The sequence below is a fragment of the Meriones unguiculatus genome, chromosome 3, assembly GCF_030254825.1.
Source record: "Meriones unguiculatus strain TT.TT164.6M chromosome 3, Bangor_MerUng_6.1, whole genome shotgun sequence".
NCBI lineage: Eukaryota > Metazoa > Chordata > Mammalia > Rodentia > Muridae > Meriones > Meriones unguiculatus.
Genome location: NC_083351.1, coordinates 102,774,099 through 102,795,374, shown reverse-complemented (window position 1 = coordinate 102,795,374; position 21,276 = coordinate 102,774,099). Strand labels below are relative to the sequence as shown.

Genomic DNA, 21,276 nt, shown 5'->3' with positions numbered 1-21,276 from the left:
TGCTTGTAGCTATATACAATTTGCATGTTTCTGAGACTTAATGGCTCCCTGTTCTAAATGGGATCTGGTCGTATACATGTATTTGTTTTCTTATATCTTCTTTTTTTATGTTACTTTTAAAAAATGAAATGCTTATTCTTCATGGCATTGTAAAAATCTTATTTAGAAGCCCCAGGGCATGGCCCTGTACTGTCATAGTAGCTATCTAATTCCTAACATGTGCTTCGAATGTCTCCATGGAAGGTGAAGGACAGACTGCAGAAGATGGGACTGTTCCAGCCCATGAACATTTTCCTCAGGCAGGAGATAGACAGGATGCAGAGGGTGCTCAGCCTCGTCCGCAGCACCCTGACTGAGCTGAAACTAGCTGTCGATGGCACCATTATCATGAGCGAAAATCTGAGGGATGCTCTGGATTGCATGTTTGATGCCAGAATCCCTGCTCAGTGGAAAAAGGTAAGTGCAGTGGAATTGTATTGCAGATGTACCAACTGGCAGAATCCCTGCTCGGTGGAAAAAGGTAAGCGTAAGCCAGCGTGACTACCAGAGGATAACTAAAAGTGACAGAAACCACAATGGGTAAGGTGGTTTATGTACGCACAAGACTCCAAAAAAGAAAATGCTTCCAATGTTGTGAGCAGCTATAAAAGCAGACACAACGCACCAAAGATTCACTTGGTTTGGTTCTTATGCTTAGTGATGCTTAGGAGCACTTCCTCTGTCTACAAAATTCCATTTGTATGTGCCTAAGTGTATAATAATGACTCACATACATACAGGTGCCCACAGAGTCACAATAGGGCATCAGATCCCCTTTAAGTAGCGTTACAGGCTATTGTAAACCACCAAATATGGGTGCCAGAAGCTGAACCCAGGCTTGTTCCAAGAGCAGTGATTGTTCTTAATGACTGGGCCATCTCTCCCTTTATTTATTATTTTAAAAATTTAATTAAAATATAATCATATCACGTCCCTTCACAGAATTCCCATATGCTTCTGCCTTGCACCCACACCCCTGTTCTCTGGTTTGCCTCTTTTTTAACCACTGAGTCTGGTCAGTGTTACCTACATGTATGTTTTCAGAACTGATTACCAGGTATTACACAACAAATCAGGGGCTTCATCTCTTGGAAGGACTTTCTCTCTCTCATTCAGTCTCTCGGCAGCTGTTAATAGGTTGCAGCTCTTCAAGTAGGAGTGGAATTATATGATATTTCTTCCTGTATGTTGGGATATCAACTATTGTTGACATTGTATAGATCTTGCTTAGGTTGCCACATTGCTAAGACTTCCTGGGTGCACTTTCCCTGCCATAGCTAGAGACACAATCTTACAGCAGGCTTCCTGGTCCTCAGTTTCTCCCAATCTTCTCATTCCCCTCTATGTGATGTTCCCAGAGCTTAGGTGCAGGAATTGTATTTCAGATGTACCAACTGGCAGTGAGCACTCCATGGGTTTTTGTTCTCTACATTTTGTTGAGTTATAACTTTCTGTAATGGTCTTCTGCCAAAGAAACCTTTTTTTGAGGGGTAGGATATATACTCCTCTGTGTGTGTAAGGATAGGTATTTATATTGTATAGGTAGTTATATTGTTTTAACAAACTGGCAACAGTAGGTTCTTCTCACAGGTCTATGATCTCTCCTGTTGGGATAAGCTGGCTATCTTTATAGTATCAGAAATAACTTTCTTCCTGTGGATAAGGCCTTAAATTCAATTAGGCAGCTGTTGGTAGCCCCCAAGATGAATATGCCACTATTTCACAATTCTGGAAATGTTGTCAGTCCAGTCATTATTCTGGTCTTACATCTGGAAGAACTACTGAATATTCCTCTATCCTTGGCAGCTTGCACAAGACTGAGTCCTCAAAGTTGAGGCTTCTATCAGGTTCTGATCCACATTCCAAGTCCTGTATCAAAAGTGCAATAAAGCCTAAACTTTGTATCCTGGGAGACACTCCAATGCAAAGGCATAGCCTATATTGTTTTGTATCCCTCTGACCAGCCACTTGAAAGAGGTCATCTCATTCATGACACTGTTTTTTGTTTTGTTTTGCCTGACAGTCCATGACTCTTGGGGTGAGTACTATCTATTACCCCAACTTGCAAAATTCTTAAAAATTCTACAGGCTAAAGTTGGAGAATAGAATGTGGAAATGAGAGTTTTGAGGATGGTATAGATTAGATTGATTTTGGAGATTAAATATTTAGTTCTTTTCTACCTGGTTTCAAAAGGAAAAGGTTAAACAGAACAAGAAAATTGTAGAACATTTGCTAAAAAGGCTACTGCTAGGGAATGTGCATGATATTTGCTGAACAAAAAGTTTCTCAAAATAGAATCTAAAATTAGACAGGCTTATGCAGAAACATAACTTCAATGGTCAACTTCTTCTCAAGAAACTACTGAGCAAACTTGGTTCTAATGAGATAGGAAGGGATAGTTTTCCTAAAAGTAATCTCTATATTTCGTGAACGTGCAATGATGTTCCTAAAAGCTGTTGCCCATGTGTGACACACTGAGACATGTTTTTACGTATTTCAGGGGATGCTATTTTATCAGTTACCCACTTTGATATATTTCTCAGAAGTTGAGTAGGTCCTTCGATCCACCAAATTACTCTGTGAGAACTCAGCTGAGCCCCTGCCCTGTGAAAGCGGTGCCAGCTGGAGCATAAGGACTCTGAAGTTATCACAACAGAGGGCAGATGAATGCGGAAGGAACACTGGGTTCAGACTTCCCATGATCTTCCACCTTAGAGTCCTTGAGTCAGCATTTGAGTCATGGACCCTACCTAACTGTTTGGGGATCTGGAAGTTGTAGAAAGCCCATGGGTTGCTTGATAACCTATTTTTGAAACACTCTCCAGCCAGATCAGTTATTTTTTTGTTGTTGTTGTTAGTATGAGAGTAAGCATGTAGAGTAGCAGAAGAGTTATTTAAACAGAACTCTCTGGCAATAAAGATATTTCATGAGCGTAGAAAGCACACTTCTTACAACAAGCCAGTACTTGATGATGAACTATATGAAGCATGATTGTGGGAGTAGTAGAATAAACAGATATGTTTTGGAGGCTGCTTCAGGCTGAGACAATCACCAGTTGAACAAGTTTTATGCTAAATTAGTTATTTTTACAGATGCTGATGTTACCTCAAATAACTAAAAATATATGTATCTGTGAATGTGGATTTTGGGCTAATATTTGTACTTAGATCATGTCTAGCCTGGCATAAGTTTTGTTGGCTCATTGTGTCACAGTTTCCTTACCTTTACATACGTGTAGCATGGAAATGTCTTTGTGGCATTCCTAGCAGTTTTGTGAGGGTTAAATGAGTGGATGGATGTACAGTGCTTGTAAGATCCTGTGGTATGTGGCCAGTGTCATGTGAGTGCTTGTGGTTTTTATTAGCAAGACTGGACCATCACTAACAACTGCTAGTTTTTCCACCACCACTATCAAACCACGACACATGGTTCCATCTCCACATCTGCTTCTATTATTCCCACTGTGGTCTTCACTACCAGCACCAGCAGCAGCACCAGCTCTTCCTCAGTGTGGCCACTTTCACAACAATCATCTGTCATGCCTCTACCTCAACCACTGTAAATACCATCACCACCATTGCCATTTTGAACATTTGTGTTACTGAGTGTAAGCGTAAGCCAGCGTGACTACCAGAGGATAACTAAAAGTGACAGAAACCACAATGGGTAAAGTGGTTTATGTACGCACAAGACTCCAAAAAAGAAAATGCTTCCAAGTGAAAGCATCCAAGGGCATCTGACACAGCCCTGAGAGATGTGGTGTGCAAAGAAGACAGAAGGCTGTAAAAGCAGCAGTATGTATGACCTTTAGGAGGTTGACATCAGTGTATATTGGGTGTGGAGGCAATGCTTTGGGAAGAGGTGGAGGAACCAGAGTCATCTTTCTGTTAATGGCACAAGATGCTACAGGTGAAGTGTATTGAGAGAGCAAGCTTGTTGAGGATTGGACCACACTGTGAATGCAGAGGAAAGAAGCAGATAGTGATAAAATTTGGAGGAATTTTTGCATGGCTTGCATTTCTTTAACAAAATAGAAAGGTATCTTGACAGCATTAGTGCTGGCAGTACCTTGGAAAGGATTTGTTTACAACAAAAGTGCTGCATTAGTAAGTGACAATGCTTGGTAAATGAGCATGAGGATCTGAGTTCAAAGCCCCAGTACTTATGTTAAAAGTCATACATGGCTTCACATGCCTGTAACCTTAACACTGGGCAATGTACATGGGCAGATCCTGAGAGATGGCTGGTGTCCAGTTCAGTGAGGGAGCCTGTCTAGGCAATAAGGTGGAGAGCAGAGGGTCATAAACCAAGGCATTCTAGTGTCTTCCTCTGGTTTCTGAAAGTGTATAATTGGATATAGGCACAACCCTGTAGCCCATGAGTGCAACACACACACTCACAAGACTTATCAGGGCGGAGCCTCACATAGCTTGCCCAGTGTTTGGTAACTAGGACTTCTTATTATGTCTTCACCACCTTATTTGATGATGTCACTATGCATTTCGTGAGTCACATGACCTAGGATCACTGTATCAACATTGACCAGAATCCCTTTCCTTCTTTCTCACCGTTCACAAATTCAATGCAAAGGCCAGAGCATTTTCCTTTTGAACTGTCCATTCTCACTCACTGCCAAAAGATGGAGATTTGTTCCCTCTATGCTATCTCACCCAGCCCTGCCAGCCCCTGAGAGGCTCTGGAGCAGAATAAGTTTTTGTAGGCACCAGCCTCTCATGTAAGATTCCTTTTACTTCGAGACCAAATGTGATTTTAGCACATTTTTACCTAACACACCTATAAAGGTAGGTTAGAATGAGCTACCTAATTCCTAAATTATGATCATTTTATACAGTTTTTCTTCTATTAATGTTGCTATCAGTCTGTGGAGTTGCAGAAACTCTTGAAATATAGGCAAATTAATTGTAATGATATTTGAAATTCAAGTGGGATACCTACCCAAGTTGATTACAACATTTATTCCTAATGAAAATGTTGTAATTACAGTGAAATGTTATAACCTATGATTTGCAAATTCTTCCCCACCGTGCTTCTCCCGCTGCATTAATGTCATCCATGCCCATTGTCATAAAGGAAATTGCTCAAATGAATTCGGGGAGAAAGTTAGAAGAGGCAGGTATAACTACATTGTGGGTGGTAAAGGAAGCTAGGTTTCCCTTTCTGTACCATAATGGAACACACACTCAAGAGAACACCTGTTGTTTACCTCACTAAAATAAGCAGAGAATGGCTTCTCTGATGAGTTGCACATAAAATGCGTTTTAAAGTGTTGGCCTATCTTGATGATGGCATGAGTTTATTTATGTAAATAGAAATCTTGCCTTACACAGTACCTATTGAAATTGTAGCCTGATCATGAGGAAAGCCTGTTAAATTTTATTCCATAGATGGTTTTGATTCCTTTATAGCATAATTAGTGGTGGATATACCCACAGGTGTTAGTTGGCTGTGGTGTCATCTTTCTCAGCTATGTGAATTCACATCATTTATTTATCTTCACATCATTAATGTGAAGGAGAGAGAATAATCCAAAACATTTATAGGTCAGAGCTCAATGGAAATTCAATGTTGAAAGGACAGTCACATTGTAATAATGAAGTCATGGCCTTTTTGTTTCTCACAGTGAGCAGTTTACATGGCTGAATCGAATCTAAATTGTTTGATATATAGAAGTATTGTTTTCATGTATGTGTTTCAGGCATCATGGGTTTCAAGTACCCTGGGCTTCTGGTTTACAGAGCTGCTAGAAAGAAATTGCCAGTTCACCTCCTGGGTTTTCAATGGCCGACCCCATTGCTTTTGGATGACAGGCTTTTTTAACCCCCAGGGATTTTTAACTGCTATGCGACAGGTAATGGTTCTGATTTGGGCTCATTGTGTCATTATGATTTCCCTGTACAACCACTCTTCTTTCTTGATAGCTTTAAAGAATATAATAAGAGAGAGAATGACTACCTCTCTTTGGTACTAGCAGTTAGCTTGTTGTGATTATAAATATAACTACTTATTCCCAGGTTGCTAGCTTGAATTTCAAGTTTGTATTTTTATTTCTATGTTGGTATAATTTTATAGTTCCCCCTTTAAAGTACAAATGGCTAAATTAGGACATGAGCATTTTTTAAACAAGAGAATCTTTTAAATTCTTCAAATATTGCCTTAGTCCCTTTGTTGAGGATAATTTGGAATAAATTGATCATTTTGTTTTTCCTTTTAAGAAATGATTCTAATGGTTCTGTTTTTTTCTTTTCTTTTCTTTTCTGAATTTAATAGGAAATAACTAGGGCCAACAAAGGATGGGCTTTGGACAATATGGTTCTTTGCAATGAAGTTACAAAATGGATGAAGGATGACATTTCTGCTCCTCCCACAGAAGGAGTCTATGTCTATGGCTTGTATCTTGAGGGTGCTAGCTGGGACAAAAGGAACGCGAAACTCATTGAATCCAAACCCAAAGTGCTTTTTGAGTTGATGCCTGTCATAAGGATTTTTGCAGAAAACAACAGTAAGTTCTCTTGTATCTTCAGAGAGGGTTGGTATCTTCGAAGCTAGGTTTGACTGACATCTTCTCATTGTTTTGATATCAGTTAATAAGGATTTTACGATTTTATTAACCAGCTCCATATTCGTGCTCATGCTTAATGAATACCTCCTAATCTCCAGACTCTTTCTTGGGTGCTATTATAGAGACAATAGTCAGTACTTGCCTGCCCGGTAAAGCAGATAACATATGCATGAATACTGCTGAAGCCTTCGTAGATCTGGTTTCACTGTTGAGATCAGAAAGTAATACATGAAATGAAGAAGTGTTTGCTAACTATAGGACAAAAACACCAGGAAGTTAGTATCATGAGCTGTTGGGCATGGTCTGGTTTTGAAGAATGGAAGGAGGAAGAAATGAGGCAAGTAATATGATATTTTTCTTGTACATAGGGAGCACCAAGAAGTGTGACTCTACTTGTTTGTGGGTTTGAGTCAGGATATGAAATATAAACTGTATCTAAAGAGGAATTGGCCAAATCATATAGCTAAAATAGTTGGGTTGCTATTTTATGCAATTGTTATAATATCATTTGGATGAAGCACACATTTATTCTACATTTTCAATGTTCTATTTCAGAAATCTAAAACACATTGAGTATTTTCCATTGTTGGCTTCACATTTTCTAGAGGTTTTTGTTGCATCTATCTAACTGTCATCCAGCTAACATCCCTTCAGTTCCTTTCAGGGAATAATGTTTATTTGGAAGCATAAGCTACAAGCTCTAGAGACTGCCATGATGTTGGGTGCCCAGAAAGAAGTGTTTAATGATATAAGCACAAATTATGCTTTTTTTTTAATAAGTAAAGGAAGAGATGGCATATCTCTAGAGGCTGATGGTATTCTCATACCATAGATAAATACCACACTAGGAAACTTGGATCAGGGAAAGAAAATTGTGAACTCCATTTTTCTTTTTATTTTTCTTTCTGGGAATTGAATTCAGGACCTCCTATATAGAAGGTAAATGCTGATCTTGAACTTGTAATCCTCCTGTTTCAGTGTCCCAAGTTTCTGAGAGGCCTGTGGCATTAGACCTGGTTTAAATATTTATTTTAATATTTATTTATGTCTATGAATGTTTTGTCTTGATGTATTATGTACACTACATACATACCTGGTATCCATAGAAGCCAGAAGAGGGTCTGGATGCCTTAGAACTGAGTTATAGGTGATTGTAAATTGCCACGTATTAGGAAAAAAATCATGGCCTCTGCAAGAAGAGCAAGTTCTCTAACATGCTTGGCTTTCTCTGGAGCCCCTAAATAATTCTAAACAAACACTTGCTACTTTTTTTTAACATATATTAGTACAACCTTACATGCTTGTGGAAAAAGATAATTATGAACCAGATCTTGCCCATAAGGACACACAATCCAGTGAATAAGACCAATAAAAACTAATACTAAAATATAGTTAGAAAAGTATTATGATAATGGGTGTTTTCACAGTGCTTAGGACACATAGAAGGGAAACAACTGTGACCGAGAGACTAGGTTAGTAAGACTGAGTCTGAGATGTGGACAAGAATGAGCATGGCTTGGAGCTGGAGAAAGATTTTTCTTCCCAGAGGGACATAGCACCAACTCAGCCAGTCATTCAGTGCCTGTCTACCTGATTCCTGCTATCTGCCAAATGTCACTCTGAAGCTAAAGCTCCAACAGCAAAGACCAGACAGGATCCCCATTCTTGCTGCTCAGTTTCAAAGTTTGGAGAGATACAAGAAGCAAATGTCATTTTGTTACTTAATGTTTATTAATAATACTGATGTTGACACTTGTAGTCATCCCTAGATGTGTGCATAGAAGCACAATATTTGAGCTGTTTAATAAACACCTTTGCTCCCAGGTGAGGCAGAACATGGGAATGCTTGGCCCTCTGGTTTGAGCTATTATATTAGAAACAAATGACATTTTCATGGTCCATTTTCTGTTATGCTTTTCTATATGTACTTCTGTACAATATATGTCATTTATATAGAAACACATATATGATATGTATAGTTTTATACATTATATAAAATATATAGACGTGTGACAGAAAATATTAGATATAATAATATATATTATATATAATTTTTTCTTTAATATGATTGCTCCCCATTATAGTACCTAAGGAAAGCTTACCTTTTTAAGAATAGGAAGTCTCTGTAACATAACTTATGGAGAGAATGTATATATTTGACAGACTTCCTTTAGGTGCCAATTATGGTGCTGGTGATCTTGAATGAACCTTAAATTATCTTCAGGATACATTAAAAAGGTTCTATCAAGCAGAAACACACATAAACAAGATTATATATCGATTGGTTGATGACAAGTGTGATATCCTCAGAGATTTTTAGGAAGCACACCTGGCAATTCCCATAGGAGTGACAGCTCAGCATTTGTTAATCTGCATTAATGATGGCTTTAAATGAGGTGACTACCGAGCGCTGACTGTGTGTGAGTGTACGATTTCAGACAGTCCTTGTTTATCTAAGGAAAGCACACATGCGTATGGTTGAGTGTGTGATGATTTAAGATTTCAGTGAAGAGCGAAGGATGCACTGAGTCTTAGAGACAAAATAGGCTTGCTGATATCTAGAAGCAAAAGGAAATATTCAGTATTATGAGGCGGCATCAGCTATGTCTTGTATGAAGAACAGGATGATGGTGAGAGCATACATACAGCTAAGGAAGGTAATGAAAGGGCAGGAAGAAATCAGTAGGTGTCCAGAAGTACCCACACACAGTAAGGACACAATGAACAGAAATTCTGTGTGCTGTAGGTGACTGACATGGGATGGTAAGGGAGAGGGTACCCAGGTGTGAAGGATGTGGCTGACTTCCAGATTTGGGATTCCCAAGGATGGAGAACAGGTTATGAGAGGGAGGAAGGGAGGGGTCCAGGAAGAGGTCACAACGCACTTTGGCAGGTTGCAGGAAAGCAAAAGAATTGTGAAGAGTAAGATGGAAACATGTAAAGTTAAGGTAGAATGAATTATTTTATAGGATGCCTGGTGGAGGAAGGGAGGTAACTGAGAACTACTTCATGGTTTGGGGCATCAGGTGCATACACACGGTGAGTGTCCCGGTTACAGTTTTTTCAGTTTGTAGTTCTAGAGGGATAGACTTGATCACAGTGGAGGAAGACATGGAGGCAGGAGCACGGTGCCAGCCTGGCAGATTGGAAGCAGATTGTCTTTCTGCACGTTGCATGGGGAGGGAGAGAAGGAAGGAGAAAGAGAGAGAGAGAGAGAGAGAGAGAGGGAGGAGAGGAGAGGTGAGCACAGGTGTTGTGATTATGTGGCTGAGCTTAGAAGAGTAAATATGGATGGTCAGGCTGAGACAGGATCCAACTGAGGCTTGAGGTTATCAGTTTTTAGATTGTTGGTGTGAAGTTTTGGGGCAGGAATTATTTTTATAGAAACTTTAATGAAATATTTTTCCAAAATTTTCTTTTGAAAATTTGCTTCATAATAATATTTATTATATCATGTATATCATTATATATGTATATGGAGAGGGAGAGACAGTGAGACAGAGACAGACAGACTGACAGAGAGAGAGGGAACAGGAAGTAGATACAGCCCCCAGTGACATATTTGCCAAGGTTCTATCTCTTCAAGGTTCCATAACCTTCCTAAGTAGCACCGTCAACTAGGACCAAGTGTTCAAGTACATGACCCCATGGGAGCACTTCATCCAAATCACTACAGTGAACCTGGGTGGCAGAGTTCCTCAGTTGGAAGGTGCAAGCTCCAGAAGTGCAGAGTAATGAAGTCACAGAGTGGACAGCTGTGGCCCATCTTAGAGAATGTTCCCGGCATGTGTGTTCCAAGAATATGTGGCATCCAAAAGCATTCCCTGTGTTGCTCTAAGTGGAGTTCTGCCTAGGATGAGAGAGAAACATGATCCCAGCAGTACCACAACCCTATCGTGTTTCAGTTTATGTCACCATTCTAGAGCGATGCAGCCTGTCAATAAGGTATCTCTGATGACACAGGCGTGGTAGGTATAGGATATGTGATCCAACCTAGTCTAGAAAAATCAGAGCACTTGGCAGAGGCCAAGAGGCAAAGGAAGAGCAGCACCTGGAAACCCTCAGCATCTTCACATTTTCAGCTCAGCTCTCCACTGTCCACTCCTAAGTTCTGAACTAACACTCCAACCACTGGGAAGTTTGGGGTGATTTTGGGGCTCTCAGTACAAATCTATAACTTTTTGACTAGAGATGCTAGATGAGGAGAAGAGGGAGGAGGAGGAGGAGATCATTCCAAGAGATAACGTTTATGTACATGTGTTTTTAAAAGCCTAACATGGAGGATCCACCAATACATTCAGTTACAGTTGTTTGTTAATGTTTAAGCTGTAACTGTAGTAATAGTGACAACATTAAAGAGCCCTCCCTCCCAAAAAAATCCAGTTTCTTTTTGAATTTGTACTATGTACCAAGTACTCTCAGACCACTGCCAGGTATCTTGCATTCTGTGAAGTTTTCTAGAAAGAGCTTAGCTTGGAGTGCTTCTGTTAAAGGAGGTGAGAATTTCCTTGGGTGAGATCTAGTGCCAAAGGGATGAAGGAAGAGGCACCCATGAAGGGAGAAGCTGAGCCCCAGTGAGGGAGGTGAAGGCTCTCAGCACATTGCTAGGCACAGGTGTTGCTTGCAGTTTTATGCCTGAACTTACAAGAGTAAGTATGACTGGACGGGTTGAGACAAGATCCAACTGAGGCTTTGTGATTATCAGTTTTTAGATTGTTGGTGTGAAGTCTTGGTGCAGGAGCTATATTATAAAAATATTAATGAAATACCGTCTTTACCCTAAATACTTCTTTGGAAATTTGCTTTATCATATCACCGTATCTAGTCGATGTGCTGTGAAAATGTGTTCCTCATAACGAGAAAGAGATGACTTTCCGACAGTGAGTTCGGTGTTGTTTTTCTTTCCTTGTGAGTACCCTATAAAAGTCCATGGCATTTTGACATTGAACATCTTAGCATGACCACAATGCAGTAATAACTTCATAATACAGGCAATTAAAAAATATTTTGTAAGAGATTTTTATAGTGCAGCTGTGCCCATCCTGCTGGGCATTAGTCTGTACTAAGACTCATTAGCAGCAGGTAAAAGGTGGCGGTAAAACAAGCAGAGGAAAAGGGAGCAGTTTCAAGCTACTGAAAACAAAAATAAAATTTAGTTCTTATTCCTTGCCTTCTTTCTCTTTTTTAAGCCGGCGTAGGTAGAAACTTGTTTTTCTTTATGGTTGAAGAGATTAATATTTGCTAATGGAAAACTTAAAACTGCTGCTTTCATGCTGAACACTTTATTTCATTTCATTCTGATAACTAAATAATGTTCTAATTGAGATACAGAAATGTGGTATCGTTAATGACCAAAGGACACTCCAAGTGTAGCATTTTAAAATTAGAATTATCAGTTAATAGTTTTTGCATTAAAATGGAAGGTGATTTATCACTTTAAAATAAAGTAGTTATTGAAGTGCAAAATCAGGACTGATGTATTCATTTTCAAAAGGATGAGAACTGGATATTTGCCTTAACAATAAAATGTGGGAGTGACATATCTTGACATCACAGAAAAACTCTAAAGTTTTATGGGATTCACCACAATGGGAAAACTACGTAATCCAACCAAACTCTAGTTTCTCTATTCTCAAAGGAAGCTTGTAAGTGGCAGATACAGGAGAAAGTGTGCCACTGTATGGAATTACTTATATGGGCAGAATGTTGAGTCTAATCCAACTTCAGGGCTGTAGCTAAAAAGAGTTTAAAGGGACACAGCGTTGTAGTGTTTGGGGTATTATGGCATGACTTCTTGAATAATCAGTGGGATGAGAGAGCAGTTTTAGCATTTCCAAAGCATAGGAGGTTATTTCCTGCCAGATAAATTTGTTTGTCACCCATTCTCATCCAGGACCGCAGGTACCTCTGTGATGTAGGGCGAGACACATAAGGTGACTGGGGGCAACCTCCTGACGCCTGGGCCTCACAGTAGTTAATCCTCTTCTGACTTATATGACTTATAAGTGTGGAACGCTATCAAAGTAATGGGGAGCATGAGTATGGGGAAAGTTTTCTTAGCGAAAAGCAAACTTTCCGGTACATCTGTGTGAGCATGAGTGCCTTGCATGCATAGGTGTGCATAAATGTGCCAGGATATGTGTGTTTGCTTGTGTGCATGCATGGATGTGCCTGTGTGTGTGCATACTTGTGTGAACTTGAGGTTGTGTATGTATGTGTGTATGAGTAAAGTGTTTGTTGTGTGTGTGCATGTCCATGTGGACATGAGAATATGTGTGCATGCATGTGTGAGCATGCACGTGTGTATGAATATGTGTTAAAAGGCGACTAGGAAAGGTAAATGGCACATATGACATTGAGTACTGTGTTATAACACAGTAAAATACATTCACATGTACTTTCATTTTTAAACTTAACAATAAATTTGTATAATATTTTCTCCTTTTATAGAAGGGGAAATTGAGGTTTCAAGTTGTTAGGTTTGCAGATGACTATGGCTACCAAGCAGCAATGCAGTTGTGGGATGCATACAAATTTTAATCATTTGGTTTTGGAATATGCCACAAGTTGAACTGGAGACTCAGATTTTCTCTTCTTCATTGTCATATCTTCCTGCAAAGACCAGGAGGCAGCCATGCGTGCACCATGACAAGTTTTGCAAAAATTAGGGGTATAATTGGCTGTGGGCTTTCTGTCCAAGTGTGATTCTTACAGCTTTATAATCTTGGGGAAATATATTACTTCCTTATGTTTCAGCTTCCTAATCTGTAATGTGAGTAAGGGATCTTACTTAGTGACAGTATTCACAGCAGAGTTTTTTTTTTTTAATCACTGGATAGGCAATGTTTAATATTCAAAAAGCACAGAATGAAATCATTTTATTAGTATTACTAACATTACCATTTTAAAATCACAAGATTTTTAAGATGGAATGACACGGAGAAAATTGCCTAATAACCTAGATGCCGTTAGAAACAGGAGGTCAAAGAAAGGATTGACTTAAAATAATGTGGTTACTTTGGATATTGGCAGAAACACATGTAGTGTATATGATGGAATGCTTGGGACAGGCAGGGAAGGTAAGTGGGTAAAAAATAGCATTTCTCCAAGGCAATTTATGAAAATCTCTAGGATCCTGAAGTGTGGGATCCACCAGTTCTCACGCCCCAGTCTGTTTTCTGGGACCCTAAGGCTTGGAACATATGTAGCTAAGCTGTTCTCCTCAAACACTTGTCTTCACAGTTCCTTGTCTAAGCAGGGGATTGGGCACTCACAATCTGTTTTTGTCTCAGCATTTCCGATATGAAATTATATTTGGGGTGACTTCTAATCCCGTCGCAGACGTCTGCCTCATGCTGTGACTTGGAATACACATCTTCAGTGAAGAAGCAATTAAAAACAAATAAAATTGAATAAACATTTCAGAGAATTGTTATTTTCTGCTTATTAAAAAGGATTCTATTGTTTTATAATTCCAATTTGTTTTAGACTTAAAATTCAAGTAGTCAAATACTGTACAAGGTACAATTATTATAATTATCATTAGGCTCAGAGGTAAGACTTTAATGGCTTACTTCAAGGTTTATAAAATGGCTGCTAATCAAATTTACAAGAATAATTAGTTGTATGTTTTGTGGATGCTTACAGATCTTGGAATTAAAGGATTTAAATATATCAGTTAGTACAGCTAGTATTCTGTGATACATTGTCAGCCATTGACTCGATAAGAGCATTATGCCCCAAACTCCACACAAACACACACCACAGACATGGCATTCCAAGTATTTGCTTAGTCAGTGCCGCTGACATTACACTAAGAATAGCTGGAGACAGAACATCTAAACTTAAGAATTAGGTATCATGCTGTTTTTGATTACTTCTGATGATGGCTTTAATGAGAGTAGGTGCACACAGAGCTGTTTAGCACCGTCACGCCTGTGACTTTGTTGTTCTAGCACGAGGTCTGCCAGCCTGGCCGCTGTGTGTGCTTTTGCTTTGGATAACTTTGTGCAGGGAGTTATTCTCAGAACTATGGCTTGCCTGCAGCATGCCTGGCATCTCTTCACTAGATACTAAGCACATCCACAGTTGTGATAAGCCTAACCGCCCCCATAGGTGCACTCAGGGTAGGATTGCATTTGTTTTGAGTCACCACTTCAGAATTTGTATTTTATATTGAGAGGCATACATATAATAAAATATTAATAACCCTTCAAGGTGGTTGAAAGTAGATATTTAAAAACACATAGGTCTCTGGATAAAGTTTCTATTGAGAGATATAATGAAAATCAAGCTAGTACCTTGCTTTTGTAATTTGTTAGGAAAGTGTTGACTACTCCAGTGCCCAGCTTTGTTATTCTAAGGCACTACGTTAAGTTGTACTGTTGGTGAAGAAATGGTTCTATCTCAGTACTTACATGAGAGTAAAGCATAGTACGCCACATGCTTTCCAAAGTAGGGCAGGGATTAGTGTAAATGAGATGTTCTCAAAGTTTCTACCTTTTCAAAGAGAACACAATACTTCCTGAGATGGACAGTAGACGGACGTGAAGGGCAGACATGTGGGCAGAGTGGAACTTATAGGACATTAATGGAGCTTGATTTCCCAGGTTCTCCCAGGTCTAATTAATATTTGTAAATTTTCACACTTCTTAAAGAGGGCCTGCATAACTTGTGGGGTTTAATGCTCCTCAGATTTGGCTCTCTCTGTGAGTGTGGGGTGTCCCATGCTGGAGAGAATAAGCCTATGAATGATGTATGGGTTATCTTAGGCAGATGGATGAGCATTAGGGCTGCATAGTTACTTTGTGAAGTTGCATTAGCCCTGTCCTCTAAAACAGGAGAACAGGGATTGAGCATTTTAGCCAGAGTCCTTCCTCTTGATTAGTTTCTTTAGGTGTACAGATGTTAGTAGGTTTATCCTATATTAAATGTCTATATGAGTGAGTATATACTTTGTGTGTCTTTCTGCTTCTGGGATAGCTCACTCAGGATGATCCTTTCCAGGTCCCACCATTTACCTGCAAATTTCATGATTTTCTTGTTTTTTATTGCTGAGTAATATTCCATTGTGTAGATGTACCAAAATTTCTGTATGCATTCTTCAGTTGAGGGACATCTGGGTTGTTTCCAGCTTCTGGCTATTACAAATAAAGCTACTACAAACATGGTTGCTCTGCCCTGCAGACTATCAAAGCAGATGTTGAGACTTGTGGCCAAACTCTGGGCAGAATGCAGCGAATCTTATGAAAGAAGTGGAAAATAATAGTTAGATCTGGAGAGGACAGGAAGTCCACAAGGAAAGCAACAGAACCAAAAAATTTGAGCACGGGGGTCTTTCCTGAGACTCATACTCTAACTAAGTACCATGCATGGAGATAACCTAGAGCCCTACACAGGTGTAGCCCATGGCAGTTCAGTGTCCAAGTGGGTTCCATAGTAATGGGAATAGGGACTGCTTCTGACATGAAATGAATGTCCTGCTCTTTGATCACCTCCTCCTGAGGGGGAAGCAGCCTTACCAGGCCACAGAGGAAGACAATGCAGTCACTCCTGATGAGACCTAACAGACTAGGATCACAAGGAAGTAAAAGAAACCATCCCCTACCAGTGGACTTGGGGAGGGAAGTGTGTGGAGAAGAGGGAAGAAGGGAGAGATTGGGAGGGGAGGAGGGAGGGAACTAGAGGGGGGATACAAAGTAAATAAAGTATAATTACAAAACAAACAAACAGGAGAACGGAATCTCAGACTGTGCTTTTTTTCTTTGTTTCCCAATTCTCGAGGGGGAATTGAATCTTACAACCATGGCTGTTTCTGTTTCCCAGCCATTTTTAGTTCTTTGCTTACAAAGGAAATTCACAGCACTTCGTTTGGCTGGGGATAGTCCCTCTCCTGTGATTTAAATGTGATGGAAAGCACAGCACAGAAGGTTGAAAATGGAATTATAAATAACTGATGAAGATGAAGTAAATACTATACAATGTGATTAAAAGTGGATGGATCCTTAAGCCAAACACAAGCCCTACACACTTCCTTGGATGCTTAGTTGTGCTTTAAGTGCTTTGTCATTGGTGATTGAGGCTTGCATTTGTTTAAAAAATACTTTTTGATTTAAAAGTATAATGAAGAAAGAGGGAGTGGGTGCATGAGTCTTGAGGAGGAGAGTTCAAGAGGAATGAGAAGGGAAGGCCAAATTTCTATGTGGAGAGAAAGAGGAAGAATGTGAGTGGAGGTTGCTGTCAAGGTTGTGTGTGAAAGACTAACTACGCCAGCAAGAGGCTGAATGTCTTGCTATGGCTGATGTGATACTGCCTGCCACATGCAGGGACCTGATAATCTCAGAGGGTTAGTTCTTCATCTATCGGCTTTGTCTGTCCTTGGAAAGAGCTCCAAAATATACAAGCTTGGCTTGTGCTCTGATATGCTTCACCTAAAAATTAATCAAAGTCCTTTCTGCGATAAATTGTGTTTTGTAGCTGCAAGAGATCCTCTGCTGTACTGCTGTCCCATCTACAAGAAGCCAGTTCGAACTGACTTGAACTACATTGCGGCTGTAGATCTCAAGACAGTCCAACACCCTGAACACTGGGTTCTCCGCGGGGTAGCCCTTCTCTGTGATGTCAAATAACAGAAATGCACCGTCCAAATTATTGTAATCTGTTTGTCTGTCAGTGATGCATAAATCAGACTGTGTTCTGTGCAGCTAACGAGGCAACACAGTCCCATACACTTCCTTCGATGCCTAGTTGCCTTTTACTTCTTTTGTTATTGGACATTGACCTTTGCATTTTTTTGAAAAATAATTACTGATTTAAAAGCATAATTACTAACCTCCTAGTGAATTGTGGACATCAGATCCCTAATCATCTATTTTCTTTTTATTTCTACCTGAAGTCTATGTTAAGCAGATGCTATTTCCTCCAAGGGATTGCTTGTTTGTTAATTCTGGTTCTGGTAGCAGCCAGGTTCCCTAAAATAACATGGGGAAGCTTGTGCCAATTTTATTTCTATTGCTTTTTGCTTTTTGCCAGGTCAAGTAGCTCACTTTCAAGGCTTCAAGCCAGTAATTAAAAGATCTTTTACAAAAATCATAGCAAATAGAAGATGGATTAAGTTTGTAAATAGACAGCTCAGATGAACCTGGAATGAGAACACACAGAGCAATATTCAGTCTTACTTATAATTAGTAACAAGGTACTGACTGAAGTCTAACAAACGTGTGTGGTATCTATACTGCTGGTATGCTCAAAAACTGTTAGGGCAATATAAATTGATCCAATCTTTCTGTAAAATAATTTAAACAGAGAAAGAAACATAAAAAAAATCATTCACAGGCTTTGCTTCTTATTACTCTATACCAAAGGGGTAAACATACTGAAGGCAAGCTTTATATGAAAAGTTGTTATTTAATAAAGGAAATAAATGGACCTGCTCCAAATCTTCAACTGTAAAGCTATGCTAACAGAAACCAGGAGGTATCAGACAACTATAAAATGTGGTGTTAAAGAGTTCTTTAGAAGAAAATGACAAACATACTAATAAATAAAAAAATACAATTTACAAAATATTGATTTGTCTGCAATTGCAGCTATGAAATACATTTGAATGTGGACAAAAACTAAATAATAATATGGAAAACTAAAACCAGCAATTTAAGATGTAATGGTCAGAAGAAAAATGGGGACAATCAAAGCCCTGGCATGTGTGGGCTTTTATTAATTAGGGAAAATGTTCTCCAAGGATCTCCACATTTATTTTTACTTTAAGTTTTGGTTATAAATGACCTTCTGCCTCACCCATTATGTACTGACCAGGAAACGTAATCGGTATTCTGATAAGAATTTTGGTTTAGGTCAGATTACTGAAGCCTCTTCTGAGACAATGGGTTTCCCATGTCTATGGTGGGTGGAGATTGTTTTATGCTCATTATGCCTGTTTAGTTAGTGTGACTCTGATTGATGGGTGGTACTACTCCCGTTGAACAGCTTTGTTTGTATGGATCAATATATCTTTTGATGCTTGAAAAAATATTATTGATTATTTTTATTTTTAAGAACAATTAATAAAAATTAGAGTGTGATGCAAATTAATAAAAGAATGTTAGTAAATGTCCAAATTGGGATTCTTCATTGTTTTCTGAAAGGGGATAATTATTATTAAGAACTCAGAAAAAGTGCTTTCAAAACTGCATTTTATCAAATTTGAAAATTTATAATTCATATGACTTTATGGCACAAACTGTTAGTATAGATTCTCAAGTTCCAGGGACCCAAAGTAGAAAAGGACACTGTACAAACAATCATAAAACACTAAAAGTCAACTTAACATACCTGTGAAGCCAGGATGAGGCACAGACCCAGTTCTGCTTGGCTGGCCACTCTGGTTCCATCCTATTTCTTCCTGCTGATGTGAAGACACCCAGCATTCTGAATCAGATGTCTGAGGGAGAGCAAAATGTCTGAGTCTGCTGACAACCTGTTCCATGGGGCTTGTGTCCTTGCAGAGAGATGCGACCATCTTTTCCATCGGTGTCACTACGGAGTTATTTAACTTGTGCTTATTTCACAGTGCCTATGTATTAGGTCCTCTGCTCCTCTGGTGATACAATGGATCTAACAGGTGTAGATGCAGAAAATAAGCAGTTATTTAGGCATGCAATTATATATAATCTCAGTTTTAGAGCTGGTAGCAAGACATGTGTAGGAAGTATAGAAAGTGATGTGAAGAATGTCAGTTAAGGGCTGGGAAGGAAATTACTGGACACCACAGATATGAATAACACAGGCTGGCAGAATTCTCACTATGTCGTGGATGAGTAAGTAGAGGCCACACCACCTGTTTCTTAATTTTTGCTTTGTATTGTTGGTTTGAACCCATGAGGAATTACACCATGCCCCTGAATGAAAAAGTGCTTTATAAAGAAAGTCTTACCTAGGCGAGTGATCCTCACTGAGTTGTTCCCCACTGCCCCCATCTGCTCACCATCTGTGTTAAACTAAGTGTACAGAACAGAACTGAAGTGCCCCTGTAAGATGTCTTCTTTAATCTGTCTCTTATAAGCTATTTCCTATATGCTGGACAACAGCTGTACTTTCTCACCTGTCCTATGTACATTGTCCTATGTCCCTCCCCTGGAGTTTTTTCTTGGTCCTCTTTATCTCCTATATTGTCAACAGCTCCTTGCTGACCCTCAGGGCATCTAGAAATCTTTTTTTAAATTTTTTATTTAGCTTTTATTAATTACACTTTATTCATTTTGCATCCCCCCATAAGCCCCTCCCTCCTCCCCTCCCGATCCCATTCTCCCTCCCCTTCCTTCACTCATGCCCCTCCCCAAGTCCACTGATAGGGGAGGTCCTCCTCTCCTTCTTTCTGATCTTAGTCTATCAGTTCTCATCAGAAGTGGCTGCATTGTCATCTTCTGTGGCCTGGTAAGGCTACTCCCCAACAGGGGGAGGTAATCAAAGAGCAGGGCAATCAGATTATGTCAGAGGCAGTCCCTCTTCCCATTACTATGTAACCCACATGGACACTGAACTGCCATGGGCTACATCTGTGCAGGGGTTCCAGGTTATCTCCATGAATAGTCCTTGGTTGGAGTATGAGTCTCTGGGAAGTTCCCTGTGTTCAAATTTTCTTGTTCTGTTGCTCTCCTTGTGGAGTTCCTGTCCTCTTCGGCTCTTGCTATTTCCCACTTCTTACATAAAATTCCATTCACTCTGCCCGAGAGTTGGCCATCAGGCTCAGCATCTGCTTTGATAGTCTGAAGGGCAGAGGCTTTCAGAGGCCCTCTGTGGCAGGTTCCTAGGTTGTTTCCTGTTTTCTTCTTCTGGCTTTCAGAGGCCCTCTGTGGCAGGTTCCTAGGTTGTTTCCTGTTTTCTTCTTCTTCTGATGTCCATCTTCTTTGCTTTTCAGGATGGGGATTGAGCGTTTTAGTTAGGGTTCTCTCTCTTGCTTAGTTTCTTTTTTTTTTTTCATAACTTTATTTTTCTCATTAGTTACATTTTGTTAATTCTGTATCCCAGCTGTATCCCTCATTCCCTCCCCAATCCCACCCTCCCTCCCTCATCTCCTCCCTGCCCCTTTCCAAGTCCACTAATAGGGGAGGACCTCCTCCCCTTTCATATGACTCCCTTTTGTCAGGTATTTTCAAGACTGGCTGCAAAGTCCTCCTCTGTGGCCTAACAGTACTACTCCTCCCTTAGGAGGTGGGGAGGTCAAAGAGCCAGTCATTGAGTTCCTGTTAGAAATAGTCCTTGTTCCCCTTACTATGGGAAACCAATTGATTACTGAGCTATCACGGGTCACATCCGAGCAGAGGTTCTAGGTTTTATCCTCTCATAGACTTTGGTTGAGTGTCCATCTCAGAAAAGACCATGTGCCCAGATACGTTTGGTCCTTGTGGAGCTCCTATCCTTTCCACATCAAACTCCCCTTCTTTCATATGATTCCCTGTACTCTGCCGAAGGTTTGGTTGTGAGTCTTAGTATCTATTTTGGAGCACTGCTAGGTAGAGTCTTTCAGATGTTTTCTGCTGTAGACTCCTGTCATATGTTCAATGCATATCCCATTTGTCTTTCTAAATGAGGATAGATCATCATACCCCATGTCTGCTTTCTTGATTATCTTCTTTAGGTGTATAGATTTCATTATGT

General features: G+C 39.7%; 1 protein-coding gene across 1 annotated transcript in view; it reads left to right on the top strand.

Moving 5' to 3' along the window:
• Positions 1-18,727, top strand: part of Dnah5 (dynein axonemal heavy chain 5) — a 256,569-nt gene extending 237,842 nt beyond the window's left edge. The window contains exons 76-79 of the mRNA XM_060378798.1: positions 244-456; positions 5,758-5,910; positions 6,330-6,561; positions 17,098-18,727. Coding sequence (XP_060234781.1) covers positions 244-456; positions 5,758-5,910; positions 6,330-6,561; positions 17,098-17,249 — 750 coding nt within the window. The 3' untranslated portion in view covers positions 17,250-18,727. The remainder of the gene's footprint in view (positions 1-243; positions 457-5,757; positions 5,911-6,329; positions 6,562-17,097) is intronic.
• The last annotated feature ends 2,549 nt before the right edge of the window (positions 18,728-21,276 follow it).